This window comes from Lycorma delicatula, chromosome 5 (genome assembly GCF_047948215.1).
Source record: "Lycorma delicatula isolate Av1 chromosome 5, ASM4794821v1, whole genome shotgun sequence".
Taxonomy (NCBI): Eukaryota; Metazoa; Arthropoda; class Insecta; order Hemiptera; family Fulgoridae; genus Lycorma; species Lycorma delicatula.
Genome location: NC_134459.1, coordinates 115,766,900 through 115,786,417, shown reverse-complemented (window position 1 = coordinate 115,786,417; position 19,518 = coordinate 115,766,900). Strand labels below are relative to the sequence as shown.

The window sequence follows — 19,518 nt, the reverse complement described above, 5'->3', positions numbered from 1 at the left end:
AATGTTAACTAGGTTTTTAGTATCTTGAAGTAAAAAGAAATAAAAAAGTCATCAGAAGCGAAGCGTACATAAACACTGTACGTTAGAAACTGAAAAAAAAGTCTATGATCAAAATTTCACCAGTACCCTTAACTTTGCCTATAACCAATGAAAAAGTTATTGTAACAATAGTTTTCTTCTTTTTTGTTATTCTTTTGAAATCAATAAATCAAATATATTCTATGATAGTACAATTGCAGGGTCTTGTTTTTTTTTCAATTCACTATGTCATAAGTTCTGTTAAGTACTACACTAATTTGTAGGTATCTCAAACTGAAGTAAGAGCATACCTAAGTCTCTTTTAAAATTACAAACAATTCACAAAAATATCTTTGCAAATTATACTGGAGCATTTTCTTTTGTCTTATGTTTCTTAAAAGTTATGTATTTAAAAATGTATCTAGGTGGTGCTTCAATAATTATGTTAAGAAGAAATCCCAATATAAATGATAAAACAAGATCAGATATAGTTCTTGAAATCTGAAAAAGATTTTAAATAAAAAATAAACAAACAATAATATACTTGTACACAGAAGAAAAAGAAACACAAAACTTAATTTAAGGCTTTCAAAATAACAGACTTAAATTCAACAAAAGAAATTTAAAAAAAATTAAATTCATATGTAGCATACAATAGCCATTTTTTAAAGTTATGACCGCAAATAAATGTTAAAAATTTATTAAAACTTTTTAAAAATTATTCAACTGGTTCATTATGATCGCATTATAAACCAATCCTTGTAATGAACACAGTAAAGGAATTGTTATTTCTTAGATTGGAGTATCACCTTCATTGTGGAGGGTTTGGTTCTAATTAGCAACAATATATTTGGTGTCAGTGAAAAAGGCAACCTCTTCACTCCTTCCTTTCTTTGGTAAGCCTGGCATAAAATGCTTCTTATTCTTGATAATGGCTATGTAATTTTTAAAAGTGACCTATGATTCATGTCAGGCTGCATATAACCAATATGGTTCTGGTGTTTAATACACATATAGTTTTAACAAAGGTTTAATATTTCATTATGCTGATCAGTAAAGAAAGTGAACTTTCTGTCATACAGAAAAAATTCTTGAACTACCTTAAAAAAATAATTTACCATTGTGTTGTCCTATTTTTCAAGGACAAATGTATTAGATGTATTAGTTTAGATAAAAATAAATGACAACAATAATTTTTGTCTAGTACTGGGATACTTAACTAAAATTTTTAAAATAAATTCATTAGACTAGTAACACCTCTTTCCTTAGGTCACTATATGGCTGGTCATTTTGAATAGAAGTCACCGTATTTCTTTTCCAAACTGTTGATCCTGGGTTTGAATTACAGTAAATGTCTGCATTTTCTGTATTTCACAAAAAAAAAACAAAAACTATTTGCCTGTTCGAAAAGAATAAAAAAATAAATAGCATATGTTTAGTGATTTTATTCTTGATCCTTTTACTGCTGTTAGTGTTTCTTAATTACAATATTTTCATTTAAATTTATCAATGCTCAGTCCATGTTTCTTGAAATCTTTTAGTGTTACTATATATATTTCACCTTCCTCCAGTCTTGTTTATTATTTTATTTCTTTTTTTTTGTATATCACTAATTTTTCAAATTCCATTACAATTAAAAATATTACTAATTTATTTGTTGTTAGAGTACAAATATTTAATTATTTTGCTTCCTGGTTTATATGACACAAAAGATGTTATCAGAAAGTTTCCATTTTTCACTTGAATAGTTGTTCTTTATGATAAAAAGATATAGAAAATTGAAAGTCATTACTCACAAGCCAGCTTGATCAGTCTACCAGAAGATGATGTATTGTGCAGATATGTTCAGGCAGTCAGTATGTATGATTTTATTTATAACTTCGTATTAATATTGTAAATATCTTTAATGGTAAATAAACTTTCAAAATGCTTCATTAGGCTTTAAAAACATTCATTAGGTCAAACTACTTTCAGCTGTATATATATGTACAGCTAGACAGTTATAGAATGCCAATTAAAGGCAATGAGTGATTATAATATCCAATCATCAGGAAAATACTGGGAAATGTGAAAAAATTAAAGAATTCATCTATGAGCCAGTGTGGCTGAAAAACCATAATTTGTGTAAAATAGCAAGAATCAGTTATAAGCACTGCTAAGACACAACTGAATACTTAAAAATATATTGCTCTGTTGTGAAGTTTTATGTTTCTCAGTTGTCACTTGATCAAAAATAACAAAGTGAGATGTGTGCTGTTACTTATAGTTTAAGAAAAGGTAATAAGGATTCAAATTTCATCTCTTAAGATCATTGTGACTAATGGAAGTTAAATTTGCAGATAAGATCAAGAAATAAAGCAGATCCAGGGCATCATTATATTCCTCTTGGTGTAACAGTGAATTTTAAATTACTTTACATTGTTCTGAGATGCTTAAGAGAAAATGAGTTCATGGGAAAAAAAAGACCAATCTTGTTAAAAAACAAAACTTAGCTGTTGCACTATGAAATTATGCTCCACTATCTTCAAAACAGTACAGATTTGGCAGAAAAAACATGGCAGTAATTACAAAAATTCCATGCAGTTCTTGATCCAGTATGACTGTGACTTAACCTTATTCTCTAAAATGAAACTGAAGCTAAAAGGATGTAACTTTGACACTATACGAGGTCTGTTCAAAAAAATAACCGAACGTTTTTAATTATGCGCCATAGCAGATGTTTAGTGAGGTGCGGTTGGCAGCATTGTATTCTGCATAACCTCTTCTGTAACCACATGTTCTTGGATTGTTGATAACTCGTTTAGTTTTCGCCTATTGTTATCTGAGTGCAACGTGTTCAAGTGTTAGTAGCGATTTTTGTAATGTGCATTTTTCAGGAGCAACGATACAACGTAAAATTTTGCGTGAAACTGGGGAAAACTTTCACAGAATCTTTTCAAGTTTTAAAACAAGCTTACGGAGATGATGATCTGAGTCATACGCAATGCTGCGAATGGTTTTCACCATTTATAAGTGGTCTCAGTCAATTGAAAATGATCCTCGACCAAGAAGCCTTCGACTTCAACTGATGACACACGTTCAGAAAATCAACGATCTGGTGCGTGCAAATCGTTGATTGATTGTCAGAGAACTTGCAGAAAGGGTTAGCATCTCGATTGGATCATGCCATGACATTTTGACTGAAAAATTGAACATGTATTGAATTGGAGCAAAGGTTGTTCCTCGTTTGATGACTGAACAGCAGAGAGAACATCGAGTGGACAACTGCCGGCAACACCTTAACAAGGCGATGACGATGAAACATTCATGCAAAGGATCGTAACGGGAGACGAAAGCTAGGTTTATGGCTACGACATTGAGATGAAGTTCACTCATCAAAAAATTACTTCTAACACTTAAACATGTTGCACTCGAATAAAAATTACAGAAAAACTAAACGAGATATCCTCAATCCAAGAACATGAAGTTACAGAGGAGGTTATGCGGAACACAGTGCTGCCAACCGCACATCACTAAATATCTCCATTGGCGCGTAATTAAAAAGTTCGGTTATTTTTTGAACACACCTCGTAGAAGATATCCTAGCACAATAGCACAGTGCTGAATGCCCTTCAGGAGAATGGCTTCATTAATATGGTGAGGCACAGCAGAAGCTTTGGAATTGTTTATATTTGCAGAGACTATTTTGATGAGGATGGCAGCATTTTTAAATAATGTAAAATTAATTACGTATTTTTTTAATCCTAACTAATCTTTCTGAATATTTTCTGATTAATATAAATTTTCATTTATATTAATATTTATTTTAATTTTCTGATTTTGATAAATGTAAATAAAATATTTTATCAAAATACATTCTAGCAGCAAAATAGTTCATAAATAAATTAAAATTACTTTATATTGTGTCTTATTGTTTTATTATAATTTAATATTATATATTAGATACTGTTGAGGTGGGGTTTACATAACACTTCTATTCATCAACAAAATTACATTTTCATTAAACAATATTAAAAATTATAAAGTTAGAATTCATCAGATTGACAGATTATGTTTTCTTCCTCTATCTGTGTTATGTTTACTTAACACTTAATGAAGGGTTGAAATGTGACTAAAGGTCACATTTCAGATTCATCTTTAATTAAAGAAAAACCTTTTCTATGTTATATTTTTCCCCAAAACATCCTTCAATACTTTATCTAGCCATTTTTTTCAGTGAATATAAATCATAATAATATATGTTAATACTAAAATTAAAAAACATATTTGAAATAGTTTAAAATAAATAAATATATTTTTAAATCTTACCCATTCATTCAATGTTAAAAATGATGGAGCCCTTCTTGACATTGCTTGATGAATCTGTAGCATCATATGAATTAGAAACACATTGTAACACAATTTGCTAAGTGGTACAAATCCTGGCCATGTATATATTTTTGCAAATGGATCTGAAATATTTTAAATCATCTAAGTAATTTACAAGTGAATAAAAAAATTAGTGGTTTATATATTTAATCTAATTGCCTTATTTCCCAAACCAAAGTTATAGTATGATTAAAACATTTTTTTATTTGGAAATAAAATAAAAAACCATGAGTAAATTTATTTTTGTATCTAACTGCTACCACTCCTCGCCACTGGAATAACACACACATATAAATGAGTAAACATACTTCACTGCTTATAGCAATCTACAAAATGCAAGGATGGATCTTTTACAGTTATGTATATAGGATCCATTTGCTTCTATTGAAGCTCAGAAGTTAAGAAGTGTTGCAATATTATTATGTTATAATTAGTAAATTATGATTTTTAATTAATAAATTAATTGTAGAACATTATCAATATTTATTTTACATCAGCAAGTATTGGCATATCTAATTGGAAGAACATTCATCCCTTATTTGCAGTTATTATTAATTGGAAATTATATAAACTGAAAAGGAAAGCTGACAGTCAAACAGAATAATGTAGAATAATAAAATAATAATGTACTGAAGTTCTTTGAAAGGTATCCAATGGAAACTCCTCAATAGTAAATCTTTTTTGGATTGATAATTCAAAATTTGATATATGGCAATTTATATGATAAATTTTCAATTTTTTCTATAATTTTATATAATAATTTCAACATCTTTGAATAGAACTTCAAACCCATTTGATTGTATGGATAAAAATCATGAACATACACAATCTAACAAATTGTAACCTATCTGAGTAAAATTATTTACAACAAATAATTATCACTTCTACATATATTTGCGATTGGACCCTGTTGGATCACACTGAATCACCCAAAGCTATTATAATTCAATTTTCTACATGGGTTCTCTTTCTTTCTTACTTCTTGATATTATTATTATTACTTTCTCTTTTCTTTATGTTTAGTGCTTTGAAGAACTCTGTTCCTCAGAATGTATAGAATTATGTACGTTGAATAAAAACAAATTGAAAAAATGAAAATAAAGGAGAGGTCTATTTGCCATTTTAGTAGCTGGCATCAGTGAGTGAGATAGTAAACAAACCTTTCTAAATTTAATTTTACATACAAATCTCTTTATACTTTAATGCAACATGTATAATTTCAAACAGAATGATGAAGCAGAAAGCTCTGTTACTGTTTAACATGAAGAAAAGTGAAAATAATAACAATATTAAATAGTAAGATGATAATTTATTTTCTAAATAAGATAAATGTTTTTATCTTTGATTAAAATTTCATTTATCATTAATAAAATGTATAGAATAAATTCAAATTAACTGAAAAAAGGATGATCATAAGTTGGTGCTATTTGTTGAGAAAAAATTATTTTTCTGACAAATGGGAAAAATAGCCTACTTACTATAAAATTAATTAATTTGTGAGATTATATGAAATAACAAAAAATTATTACAGGAGAATAAAATTTTAGGAATAGTTTTATAAACAGACAAACACAAAATTTTGTAAAAAAAGAAAGTGTTCTGATAAATATACTTACTTGCAGTTCCAATAAGTAAAGAAATTGTTATCATGAGCAAGCCAATTGCCCAAACTGAAGTGATAAGAGATGCATATATTGCACAATAAAATCCTAAGTGGTAATGAGCAGGATCACCAAATAAATAGCCTGAACAGTATGCCATTAACATTATTAATACTCCTCCCAAGAACAATGAACGTGTCTCACTCTAAAAGTAACAAAATCAAGTAAAAAGAAAAAAAACAGTAATATTTAACATAGTATAGTAAAACAAACAAGATTATTAATTTTTGATGACAAAATTTAATCCTGATTGACCTTTTTTCTTAAAATGTTTTCAACTGTCTTTATTTTTAGCTAATTAATGGAACAGTTTTGCAACTATTACAGCATAAGTTATTAAAAAAAAATCTGATGTGGACACCACATGATTTCCTTGTACGCCTATTAAATTAAATAAAAGTACATAAAATTTTATTTCACTAATAACTTCTGATTTTTTTCTTTTTTTCTTGTTATTATTGCATTATTATTTATTGTAATTTTTTTTACAATTAGAGGTTAATAATTATTAATAAATCAATATATTTAAACTCAAAAACAAATTAAAAAAAAGGAAGTGAAGCGGAATTTGATTCGATGTATCAAGATCAAAATATTTTATTAATTAAAATTTTATTTGGAACTCTGGAACCATTTCAAATATGCACCACTTATGATAATATATCGTTGACAGGCTCTCAATGAGGATTTATTACTGCAGTTAAGAATTTTTGGATTTTGGGTTTTTTGGCCAAGTCGATTGCAATCAAAAGAAGAGATGCACAATTACGTGTTACAACAGTCCTAAATCCAAAATTCCAACTTTCTACGGCTAATCGTTTTTGAGTTATGTGAGATACATACTTACGCACATACGTATACTTGGCTCAGCCAATGTACGAGCTTGTGACGTCACGAGCAGACTGCGTATTACTACTCGGCTTGAAAACATCAACTCCGTGTAATAAAATTTACTTATTATCATATTGTACGAGGTAATAATATCATATTTGCATTTACTAATTATAAACAATATGTAATTAATTCTTTTATAACATTTATTTGTACTAAATTATTAATTTTTAATAATAAAAAAAAGCTTACTTGAATTTTCTTCATGCATCTAATTCAAACTTTTAGCAAGTTCACCATTCTCGCTAAACGAATCGCTATCACTGTTACTTTAATTCTAACTTTCACTATCAGAATCTACATGTATACAGAGCGTTTCATAATGTTCTTAGGAGTTACAAAAATTCAGTACAAAAAAAGTATTTCACTTACCTAAATGAAAGTTATACGAGGTGATGCAGGGACTCAAACAGTTTTCGTTAAAATCTATAAATGTCCATCAACATGAAAGTCTAGCTCTTGCCAAACTCGTTCTAACATGTCATTTTCGATAGAGTTGATTGAATTGATTAAGCGATCCTTTAGCTCAGCGATATCGTGCGGCATTAGTGGGATAAACATCTTATCTTTCACGTATTCCCAGAGAAGGAAATCACATGGCGTGAGGTCTGGTGATCTTGGTGACCACATCATATGGTGGTTGGTCTTCTTCAGACGCACGTCCTATCCAGCGCCGAGGTAATGTTGTGTTAAGGTACTGTCGAACCTCTTTATGAAAATGGGCAGGACAATCATCTTGCTGGAAAATCAAGTCGTTTATTAGCTGAGGCAAAAGCCATAATTGTTACATATCCAGATATATCATGCCGGTTACTGTCGTTTCCATAAAAAAGAACGGCCCATACACTGCCTCACGAGAGATCGCACAAAAAACGTTTACTTTCGGAGAATCCCGAATGTCTTCCACATAAGCGTGTGGGTTTTCAGTTTCCCAAACTCGCACGTTATGACGGTTTACTTTGCCGCTAATATGAAAAGTAGCTTCATCGCTGAAAATTATCTTGTTTAGAAAACTTTCATCTAACAACATCTTTTTCTGTATCTGAAAACAAAAATCGAGCCTACGTTTTTTTCTCCATCAGAAAGACGCTGGATTAATTGAAGATAGTACGGTATGCATAATAAACGTTTACGGAGAACTCTCCACACTGTTTTCGGATTCCTAATTCTCTGCCTGCAGCCGCAGTCGATTTTGACGGGCTGCGAATGAAACTTGCACGCACACGTTCGACATTCACTTCTGAGGTTGATAGACGACCAGTTGATTTTCGCTTGCACAAGCAACCAGTTTCACTGAGTTGTTTATACCATGCACGAATTGAATTGTCACTTGATAGCTCCTTATGAAATTACAACCGAAACGCGCGTTGCACAGAAATTACTGACTTTGACAAGTGAAATTCTAACACACAAACGACTTCTCGCTTCCCGTGGCAGCCATTTTCTCTACTGTCGACGCCTAGCGAGCAAATGGTTTACTAACTGCCTAGTATATGTGGAAAAAACAATTTGAAGTACTCTTTCGTACAGTACTTGCTTAATTCTTATGAGTGAAATAGTTTTTTGTTAATGAATTTTTGAAACTCTGAAGAAAATTATGAAACACTCTGGATTACAACGTTCTGTCATTTCTTCTATCAGTGGTTCCAGTTTTTCATATTCTTTTTCAATACTTTTTACTTTTTCACAGTAGGGTTTCCAATCATCTTCATTCATGGAATTAGTTTTCTCTGTAGTTAATTTTTCAACATTTGAGAAAGAAAATCTTGGTTATGACAAGCCACATCTCTTTTTACGGCTGACCATACCATCTCGATCGGATTCAAATCAGGATGGTACGGTCGGAATGTATACGTCGGAATGTAATGTGTACGGTCGGAATGGTACGGTCAAAAGTTCATCCACGTGATATTTTTGTTCTTTAGTTTTATGTAAATTTACTAATTCATATAACTGTAGTTTTAGCATTTTTGAACTATATGAAATACGGGTTTTCTACAGCCAACTGGTCATATCTTTTCTTCTGGAGTTACAATTTGGTGCATTATCAATACCTGTATTATGATAAGGGGCGTTATTAACAACCACTACTGACATTGGTGGAAGATTTGGAATCAATTTTTCACGCGCCCATTTCATGAAATTGTCTGTATTCATGTTGTCATGGTAGTCGCCACTTTTCGAACTGGCTTTTTAAGTTAGTAATGCGTTCGGAATAAAACCGATTTCTCCTCCAACATGAATTACTATTGAACGGTCACCTTTATTAATCGGCACATGAAGTCCCTAAACATACATTAGACCACGACTTTGTCGAACAATGCGAACTTAAGATGTATGTTTCATTCAAATAAACAATTGTGGCATTGCTTTGTCTGTACTTAGCCACTGCCTGCAAATATTCAATTCTCTTCCACCTGATATCGGATTTTTCAATTACAGGTTTTCTGTTATTTTCAGTTTTACGTCATTTGAAACCTAACTCTTTCAAAATAACAGCTAAAGTTGATTCACTGCCTTTAAAATCAATAGATGACTGAAGTTCTTGCCTTATTTTTTTAAAGTAAGTAATTCATTCTTTGAATGAAATTCATTAACTGTTCTTTTAAATACACCTAAATCAAAACTACTCAATCCACTGACAGGTTTCGAACGTCGTTTATACTTTTTCTGCGTGCTGAAAGAACACGATTTGGATGTTGATTGAAGAGCATGTCTTTTTTCTCTTGTGTGTTTTTGAACCTGTGTTCTTGAAATTCCACAAGCAGCAGCAGTTCTTTCTTCGCATTTTTGAATGCCAATTATATGTTTGTCGTCAGTTAATTTACCTACTTTTAGAGCCTTTTTTAATAAAAATCATAAAAATTATTGATAATTTCACGTGCTTGACTCCTAAGTTTTTTTTTTATTAACTACAGATTTAAATTCTGCCATAACAAACCGCACTAATAACACACCAACAAAAATAAAACAGAAAATAATATATTACAAAAAATTTGCGAAAAACAATTAGTAATTATAAAGTAATATGATCGCATACAAACGCTACTCGAATACTCTCACTGAACACGATATAAACTGGACTAAAGATTATTTCTTTATACACACATTGTGTACTACGAATAACTGATCTAAATATAATTGTGACGAAAGATATAGATTTCTAACTGCATGTATAGATTTTTATAGGTACATAATAACAATCAAAGCATTAGTCATTGGTTAAGAAATTGTTATTGTTTACAAGATTGAGTCATTAAGCATTTTTATACATGTAATCAACTTGGAAAGAATTGAACACAAAACAACATAAATGTATTGTTTGGGGGCCCGTATTGTTTGTAAGTCGAAAAATGAAATAAAGATAATAATTACGCGCAAAAATAATGTTTAGTAAAACAATAATAAAATGAATGTCAGCATGTGACGTCACAAGCTCGTAGATTCGCTAGGACAACTTTACGTACGTACGTACAGACGTTACAACGAAACTAATTAAATTGCATTCAAGAATGGTCAAAGTGAATATGTCCGTTGAAATTTAAAAACCAAAATTTTTTCGATCACAATACTTCCTTTACTTCGTACAAGGAAGTTTTTCTATAGGTAGCTTGTGTTCACTCTGTCTTTCTTTGAGCTGCATTCTGTTTACCCAGTATAAAACTCTGAGCAATTGATATAGTTAATTTATTAAAAAAACATTACTGTGAGCAATTACTATGTTGTTTATTTTTAAATTTATGTTGTTTAAATGTTATATTTTATAGTATTGTGTTCTTTTATGTGATCTTCTTGTGGTATAGGTATTTTGATTAACTACTCAGTCTAGTAGACTTATAATTTATGGTTCAATGCCACTATTTGCTATGTTGAAAATATTTGGACATAAGTAATATACATTTTAAGTATTTTAAATACAAAAAAAGGCTTGTAAACTTCCAATTTGCTTAGTCTATGATTAAAAAAAAATACATTTTTTATAATTTTCATTATATGTAATGGAGGTAACAAAAAGATCAATGGTAAAATCAGCAAATAAAAATACAGAATAAGTGTTCATTTGAATAAATAGTTAAAGTATTCTAAAGTACTGATAATATAATTCATAAATTATTTTATCTAATTGGTAAATATAATTCAGTGATAAAATGGTGTAATACTGCATAAAAGAAAGGCTAGCTCCTTAATAATAATAATAATAAATAAAAAAGAGTTTACCTTAGAAAGTTTGTTTGGTTTCCTTTCATAGAATGTATAACCAACAATAAAACCGATCAAATAAGGTGGTGCTCTAAAATGAGTTTTAATATAATAATCTCTAAAGTAATTGTAAACACGTACATTATCCCACATTCTGAAACAAATGAAAGAAAAACTCTTTTTCTTTAGTATAAGTTTTTTATTTGTTTAATAATTAAATTATAAGTTAATTGCTTAGGAATGGCAGATTTTGTACTGTTAACAAAAAAGCCAATCTTGAATTAAAAGATTTTGAGATTATTTTTAATAATATGCACATACATTTGAATGTTGTGAGAAATAATGCATCATGAAAATATCTTTATTATTTAACTTTTTTTTAAATATCAAAAGTTATGTTAAATATTGTATGTGTAATTTAATGATATTGGGATATATCACATTGGCAGTGAGCTCAAGGACACAACCGATCAATAAATAATTAGAATATTTGCATAAATCAGTACCAAACATAAATAAATTGAACTTTACGTTTCTTATCATCACTTGAATGTTGAAACCAAAATTCATTTTTGAGTCAGGCTATGACAGGGGATCAGGACCATCTGTTTATTTAATTGTTAGTAGGAATCATGCAAAGCATAGTAATGAAGAAAATAAATTTAAGAAGAAGATTGAAGTCTTGGCTCCAGAATCAAAAGATAACATTTGCAGTACTTGTCCAATAATCAAATTAGAAAAAAAAGAATGGCATCTGAAGAAGAAGAAAATTGATAAACTACCTTCAGGAATTTTCATCAAAAATAGTAAAATAAGATTGTTATATTTTTCCAGCATTTTTTAATTTCTCTATTGACCTAATTTTTAAGGAAACAGAAAAATGAAATGGACACTGGAGGATAGTTAATTGTTTGTAAGTTAAATGCTTTATAATATGTAGGTGGCCAAACTGTGACTGTATAGTGTTATCAAGTTTAGAAGATCTAAAAGACCACTTCCAATAAAGCCCATCAGGACTAGGAAGGTTGGTGAGGCGACTGGGATCATCACAAGGTCTTCCCCTACAGGGGACCAGGATAATAAAATTAAGGAAAGCAAAAATGATATGCAGATTGTAGGTTTTCTAAGAAAGAAAGTTTAAGAGGTTACAAAGTGAAATTATATGCTCTGAAAACAATAGTATTAAATGTCAAATTCAAACAATTATAAGCTCTGAAAACAATAGTATTAGATGTAAAATTCAAACTGGAACAAAAAATAAAATAATAATAATCCCCATGTCTGAAACATACAATCTATATTCCATGTCTAGGATGGTAAAAGCTGTACATAAGTACAATACATATTGGCCAATGGTGGTCTGAGTATTTTTTATCGGAAACATAATCGTTCTTTTGACCTAAATTCCATCTTCAGGTCACTATATGGACTGGAGGTTTTGGTCACCTGCAGATTATGTACATTTGAAAATGGATCTATGCCATCTTTAGAGCTTAGGATGTGGCAACCAAGGTCGATATGATTGCAGGTATAACAGAGACCCTGCTATTGTCCACATGCCCCTGTGATGACAAGCGAGTAGTACAGTGCCCATGTATATTGCTGCATGGAAGCTCTGAAAGCTTTGGTGAATAGGGGGCTGGAGTCAATATAGAGATTATGCATTTTCTCTCTGCCAGGACATATGCTGGACCTCCAGGGTTGGTATCTCTGGAATAGAGGTGTAGCCAGTCTTTGCTGCAGAAGGAATAAACCTTATATGCAAAACCCTGAACAACCAAATGTGGCAGAGGGTATGTAAATACCCTTTTCTAGAAACTGTTAAGATTTAGGTTTCATTTGCTCCTTTTTTATTAAAAGAAGGAACTTTAAATTTTATTAATGGAGTACTTTTAAATTTTAAAATAAAAATTTTCACCTTTTTCTTACTTTTTATAAATTCTCACTTTTTTTGTTACTTTTATTAATTGAATTAGTCTAATGCTGTATTTTTAGTCAATCTAATTCCATCCTCCAAAGACTCAACATGTTTTCTGTTACGAATGTGTAATTAATTGATATAATAATTATATATATATATATATATATATATATGAACTACAAGTTCAAAGTATAATAAATATAATTTATATTATAAATGAAGTAAAGACTTTTATTTATTTGATTGAACCAGCAAATAATAAATATTTAGAATAATTAAACCTAATCAAGGTATTGAACCATATTATTCGACATAAACAGCTGATTTGTAGACATGAAATGGAAAAGAAGTAAAGATTCAGTGAGAATTAGAAATGAACTCAGAAGTCATTAGCACCCATTTGTAGGAAACAGTACATCCAGTCCTAGGCATATTGTGATTAAAAGAGAGAATGTTAACTTCTCTAAAGTAAGCCTGTTCTCATGAGATTGTTGGGTGTATTAGAGAGCATGATAAAGAAATCCAAACAATCTTTTAATGTCTGTGTATAGATACTGTAAATGACACCAAACATGGAAAATTCTTGCTTTAAAGAAGATCGGTGAATTCCCCGTGCTTGTACAACCACATAGCACCTTTAATTCTCCAAAAGGGTTGTTATTTATTGGGATCTGCTTAATTGCACAAAGAAGAAATAGTTAAGAAATGGTTAAATAGTTAGTAACTATCAAGACTTATCAAGGCTGAATGCTGAAGATTGACCATGAAAGGAAATAGCCAGGTTCTTCTTTCGATTTTTATGTGCTGACATTCTGTAGACGTGATGAAAGTACATGCTGGCATACATCGCTTGGACATGTGAACTTTTATACCAAGCTAATGTGGAGTTTCAAATGCAAGCACTTTGGATACACTTTGAGTGCATTCAAATGCACTCAATGCAGTGCGAAAGACATTAAATTTGCAATTGTGGTGAGGCAAGTCATGAGGGCAATTCATGCAGAGGTCCTCCTGTTTGTATCAACAGCAAGGGACACCATAACTGGCGTTCAAGAAACTGTCTTGTTTATAAAATGGAAACTGCAATTCAGGAGGTGAAAACACTACAAAAAGTCAGTTACTCTGAAGCAAGAAAAATTGTCAGCAACCAAATATCTCGACCTACATTGACTAATGCACAAGCAACTGCTACCCTTTTTTTGTCAAAGGTCAATGCAGAAGAGCTACTTTCTACTCTTGCACCAAGTCTTGCAACTATGATTGAAATACTTGTAGGTAGTAGAATGAAATCTTCTCTCCCAAAAGAACCATTAAGACCTGTCAAGATGCAGCCATCAATGGATGTCGTACAAAAGGATATTAACATCTAAAAGGACCAAAATATTTCTTCAACCAGTCATAACATAAAAGAAAGTGTGACAAAAATGTAGAAAATGTTTGAGCCTGGTATGATGCAGTTCAAACAGAAAGGTGTAGAGCCATCAAGAACACAGAGGATTCCAAAAGAGAGGGCAAGCATTTCAGTTGCCCCAAAATTTCAGGGGGGGGGGTGGAACCTCTAGAATTGGATGCAATATTCTTCGCTCCACTTGAGCTGGAGTAATCCAGTATCCACCATAAGACATCCTCTCCATCACACTGGTTGTATCTGAGTTAGAAAAAGACTTCATCTCCAAGGTTTCAAATATATTGCCCTCAAAGGAAGAGGCTGTAAGGAGGAGGGAGAAAAGAAGTAAAAAAGTATGGCCTAAGGGAAAACCAAGGTGATAAAAAAAGAGATATGTTATAAATCAAGAGGATTGTTTTTATGCTTTTTTTGTTTTTGTATATTTGGTAATTTTTCTTTCTAATATATTTATTTTTAAGAATGTTTTAAAAAACTGCTGGTTCTTTTTATGAGAGTGAAAAATTTTTGTTTGGGAAAAGGGTTAATGACTAGCAGCTGATGGCCGTAATCTTGAAGAAAAAAATTATGTACAAGATTAACACTACCTTATTTTGAATATATGAAGGTAGTGAGAAAGCTGATATTTTGCCCAAATAGAATGCTATGGCACTACTTACAAGTACTATAATAGCTTGGATGTATTTTATGCCAAGTTTAATTTAAAAACTTACTGAGTTAGGGATGAGCTAAACAAATGAATTTAGAGAACCTTTTGAACGGAAGATATAATGCATCACTGATATTATTATAATTTGGTATCCCACAGAATTTGAAAGAGTATTTGAACTGAAAATCGTAAACATCCATTGCACTTTATACTAACTCATCTTCACTTTAACCTACTATTTCCTAAATCATGATTAAATAGCTTACAGTTATAACAATCTCAAAGTTGAGAATGTATATTCAAAAATACCATTATAAAATGATTGTCTGTAAATAAAATAACATATATATTTCAAAAATATATTTATTTACCTTTTGTAGAACAAAGTAAAAGCTGTTAGATTCCATGTGTAAGTAGCATAGAAACTTCCAAGAATACATAAAACAAGTAATGTGCCGATTAAAAGTTGTACTAAAGCAGGACGATTCTTTGCAATATAAAATATAATTGTTGTAATTAAAAATAATTGAAAATCGCAGTTTAGATACCAAGTTTGCACCATACACTGTAACAAATAAAAATTAATGGATATAAATTGCAATCAATAAATAAAAATATAGGTGTTGTGTAAAAATAACTTTATTTATTTAACAACTAATAGCTATATTAGAGCAGATTTGTACCTAACCAAAAGCAGCTCAACTCTATAGTGTAGTACTTTATAGTGTACTTAAATTTGTTAAAAGCCATATTATTTAAATTTGCTTAGTTATTTTGCAAAACTGGTTTCAATTGCATTTAAAGTCTAATTGTAATTTTTAGTAATCAAGTTTTATAATTAATGAAGGAAATACTGAGGTGGTGAGTCTCCATTTCTGGAGAAATCATTTAGCGCAGTCATAGATTCTGATAAGGACAAATGATGACAGATTGCCTCTACTTGGTGCCAATAGATAGGTTAGACCTAGTTTCTAACCAAACGGAACGTAGAGAATTTCCGACTAACTAACTGATCTTAACTTGGAATTTATTCCTATGTTTCACAACCTGCAATTTCAATTGCAGGATGGAAAGTATGCTGAAAAGAAATCACTACCCCAGGTGTAACTCAACTGAGGGATTCACCATTGCTTCATGCAATGAATTTGGACCTAGGGTTCTGGGGAGTCTCAACATTTGCAATCGGGATGATCAAAGCATCCTTGGATCATTCAAGATTAAAATTTAAAAAGAAATACTTCTTTGGAACATTAAATGTCAATTCCTTATTAAAAGTTGGCAAACAGAAAGAATTAGAAATACTTCTAGACAAAAATCAGATCCAAATTTTAAAAGTACAAGAAACCAGGTTTTTAGATGAAAATGTTACAGATACCAAAAATTGCAGAATTTTTAAGAGTAAACCTGCAATCAAAATTATGAAAATTATAAATACGATTATTAGGTATCACTTTTTATGCAAACAAGAAAATATTAAATAATGTAATAGAATTTAAATGCAGTTCCAAAAGGCTGTTTAGTCTTGCAATAAAATGTAAAAATAAAAATTACACCTTCATTAATTGTCACACTCCCATAAATGAAGACAATAGAAAAAAATCTACAAAAGTAAAAGAATTCTGGGATCTTTTTGAAGAAAAAAATTTCTAAAATTCTGAAGTTAAATATTAAAATACTTTGTGGTGATTTTAATGCAAAATTAGGCAGAGAAATAAATTTTAGAAATATAGTTGATGAATATTCAGAAATTGAACCAGCAAAAATGGTATAAGGTTTATTATTAATCTTTATACAGCTTTTCAGTTTAGTATTATGTCAACATTTTTTTAGAAAACTTCAAAGGAAAGCTAAAACATGGATATCTCCAAGTCCTAAATTAAGAGAATTTCAGCTAGATCATGAAGCTACCTCCAAAAGAAATATTAAAGAGATTATGAATGTTAAAATAATTAGAAGTAGAGTTTTATTCTGGTCATTGCCTTTCTAAAATACAAATTAAATTTCTATCTTCTAAAATTACAGAAAAAAATCATAAAAAATAGTGAGATATAATGCCGATAGAATTACTGTAACAAAGAATGCAATAGAAAGTTTCAAGAAGAAGTAAAATTTAAAAAAAAAAGTTATTGGCAAGAACTGTGTAGAGAAATAAACTGTGCTAAAAAGACTTCTGGTTTAGCAAAGATCAAAAAGAATGTATGGTAGAATGAAAAATGTGCAAACTAAAAGGATACCAAGCAGCTAGTGTCTGAAAAAAGAGAATGGTAAAATGGGCTTAAGTAATCCTGAAAACTATGAAGTTCTTGTGAAAATTCTTGATAAATTTTTAAATTGTCCAGAACTAATTGATAGGTCAGAATTTATAGTTATTGTTAAAATTTAGAAGATGATTTATTGCATCCTCTGAAGAAATTAAAAATGTAATTAAAACATTGAAAAATAACAAAGCTAGTGGATTCCATAATTGCGAACTTTTGAAATGGTCGGAACCAAAATTCATAGGAGATCTAAAAATACTTTTTGAAGAAATATGGAAAACAGAAAAAATTCCAGAAGACTGGAGAGTGGCTGTAATACATCTGCTCCACCAAAAAAAGGTGATAAGCAAGATGAAGATAATAACTGCAGAGGTGTATTTCTCTTACCAATTGTTTATAAAGTATTTTCTAAACTTCTACTGAACGAAGTCGAAGAAACTTTAGATAAGGAAATAAGAATTTCAGGGTGGATTCAGAAAGGGTAGATCCTGCTCAGAACAAATATTTCTCCTAAAATCAATAACACTGCACAGAATGCTGAACTCTAAAGACATCATTGTAGTATTTGTCAATTTAAAAAAAAGCATTTGACTTTGTTGATAGAGAGAGACTTTAGACAAAATAATTCAAGAATTTGGTGTTAAAGAAATTTTTCATTAACAGCATTTTTCTTTAGCTAATCAACAACTATCTCATATGTAAAATTCTTACAAATACAACATCAAAAGTTAAATTCATGGGAAAAAATTCTATACCCTTTGAAATAAAAACAGGTGTTAGGCAGGGTAATGTGGTTTATCACCACTTCTCTTTAATTCTGAGTAAAAGTAAGAATTTAGAATGAGAAACTAAAAGAATACAAAATTTTACCAATAAAATAGGAGAGGAAGAATAAATAAATGAAATAAACTACCTGTCATTTGCAGACGATTTTGCCATTCTCTCTGAAAATCTAATAGATGTGGCAACGTAAATACATCTTTTAGAAGAAATAGCTAGTAAAATAGGTTTAAGAATTTCTGTAGAAAAAAGTAAAAACTCCTTTTTTTTCTTTTCAGTATTTGTTTCATTTTCTTTAAGTGTTTTTCTTCTGTCCATTTTCTTCCAGTGCTCTTTCTTCCTTCATTCACAAGAACTTTGCATTATAAATTATTTCTGTAAACTTCTTTCTATTCTAACAGTCTTCTTCTTTTATCCCTCTGTTTCCTCTTTCATCTGTTTTATATATCCTGTTGCCTTTTTAGTTTCCAAAGTTTTTCAAATATTTGTTTTATTTAATATTTTTGGATTCATTCAGATCATATATATAAAAAATCTTAATCTTCTTTTTCTCATTGCAGTTTTCAAATTTTATTGTGCCAAAGTTGGGCCTTCTGTTTTTCTAAGCTCATATATCTTTATTAGGATTTTCCTTATGATTTCCTTATGATTAAACTCTTTATGAGTTTATTAATAAAGAAAAATTTTAAAAGAAGATAACATGAATAATTTCAAACATATGGTATTTGAAATGTGGCAAACACAGATCTATATGTACTTGAGTTGGTAAGGCAATTCTGTTACTGAGTTTAATATTTGGTAGTTATCATTCTGACATGGAATAATGGGAAGAGTTTTTTGTAATAAATTACTTAAAATAATTCTATGAACAGAAAAAATAGAATTCTATATATAATAGTGCAGATATTATTTTAAACAAAGAATGGAATGCATAAAATTGTAATACGTGTGTGTGTTGTGTGCACACGCTCTTGCATATTCATAAATTTATAATAAACTTACATATCTTTCACTGTTTATGTAGTTGCCAATATATAATAAGCTAGTCCACCAATTATCAACACAATTATTCTTCTCACTTAGAATTGCTGTATTCCACATTGGACCTTCTCCAGTTTTATAATAAATAGTAGCATAGAAGAAAGTTATAACGAGAAGAGATGGAGTTAACCTAAAAATTAAAATCGAAATATAAATAAGCTGAGAAATTTTAACACTATGCAAGGGAAAACTGCACACCATTCTGTACTCAACTTTTCTCTAGGCACTGTTCTCTATAGAACTTTTTAACTCACATGCATTTCGAAATTAAAGTGACAGTTTGAAAAAAGGAATGTAGGAATTTGTGTCTTTATATTTAGTAATGC

General features: G+C 30.1%; 1 protein-coding gene across 1 annotated transcript in view; it reads right to left on the bottom strand.

Annotated features, from left to right (window-relative positions):
* Positions 1–378: 378 nt before the first annotated feature.
* LOC142325732 (nose resistant to fluoxetine protein 6-like) overlaps positions 379–19,518 on the bottom strand; it is a 40,962-nt gene continuing 21,822 nt past the window's right edge. Inside the window, exons 9-14 of the mRNA XM_075367764.1 lie at positions 19,154–19,322; positions 15,485–15,678; positions 11,157–11,292; positions 6,003–6,192; positions 4,327–4,469; positions 379–519 (exon numbers count right to left, since the gene is read on the bottom strand). Coding sequence (XP_075223879.1) covers positions 379–519; positions 4,327–4,469; positions 6,003–6,192; positions 11,157–11,292; positions 15,485–15,678; positions 19,154–19,322 — 973 coding nt within the window. The remainder of the gene's footprint in view (positions 520–4,326; positions 4,470–6,002; positions 6,193–11,156; positions 11,293–15,484; positions 15,679–19,153; positions 19,323–19,518) is intronic.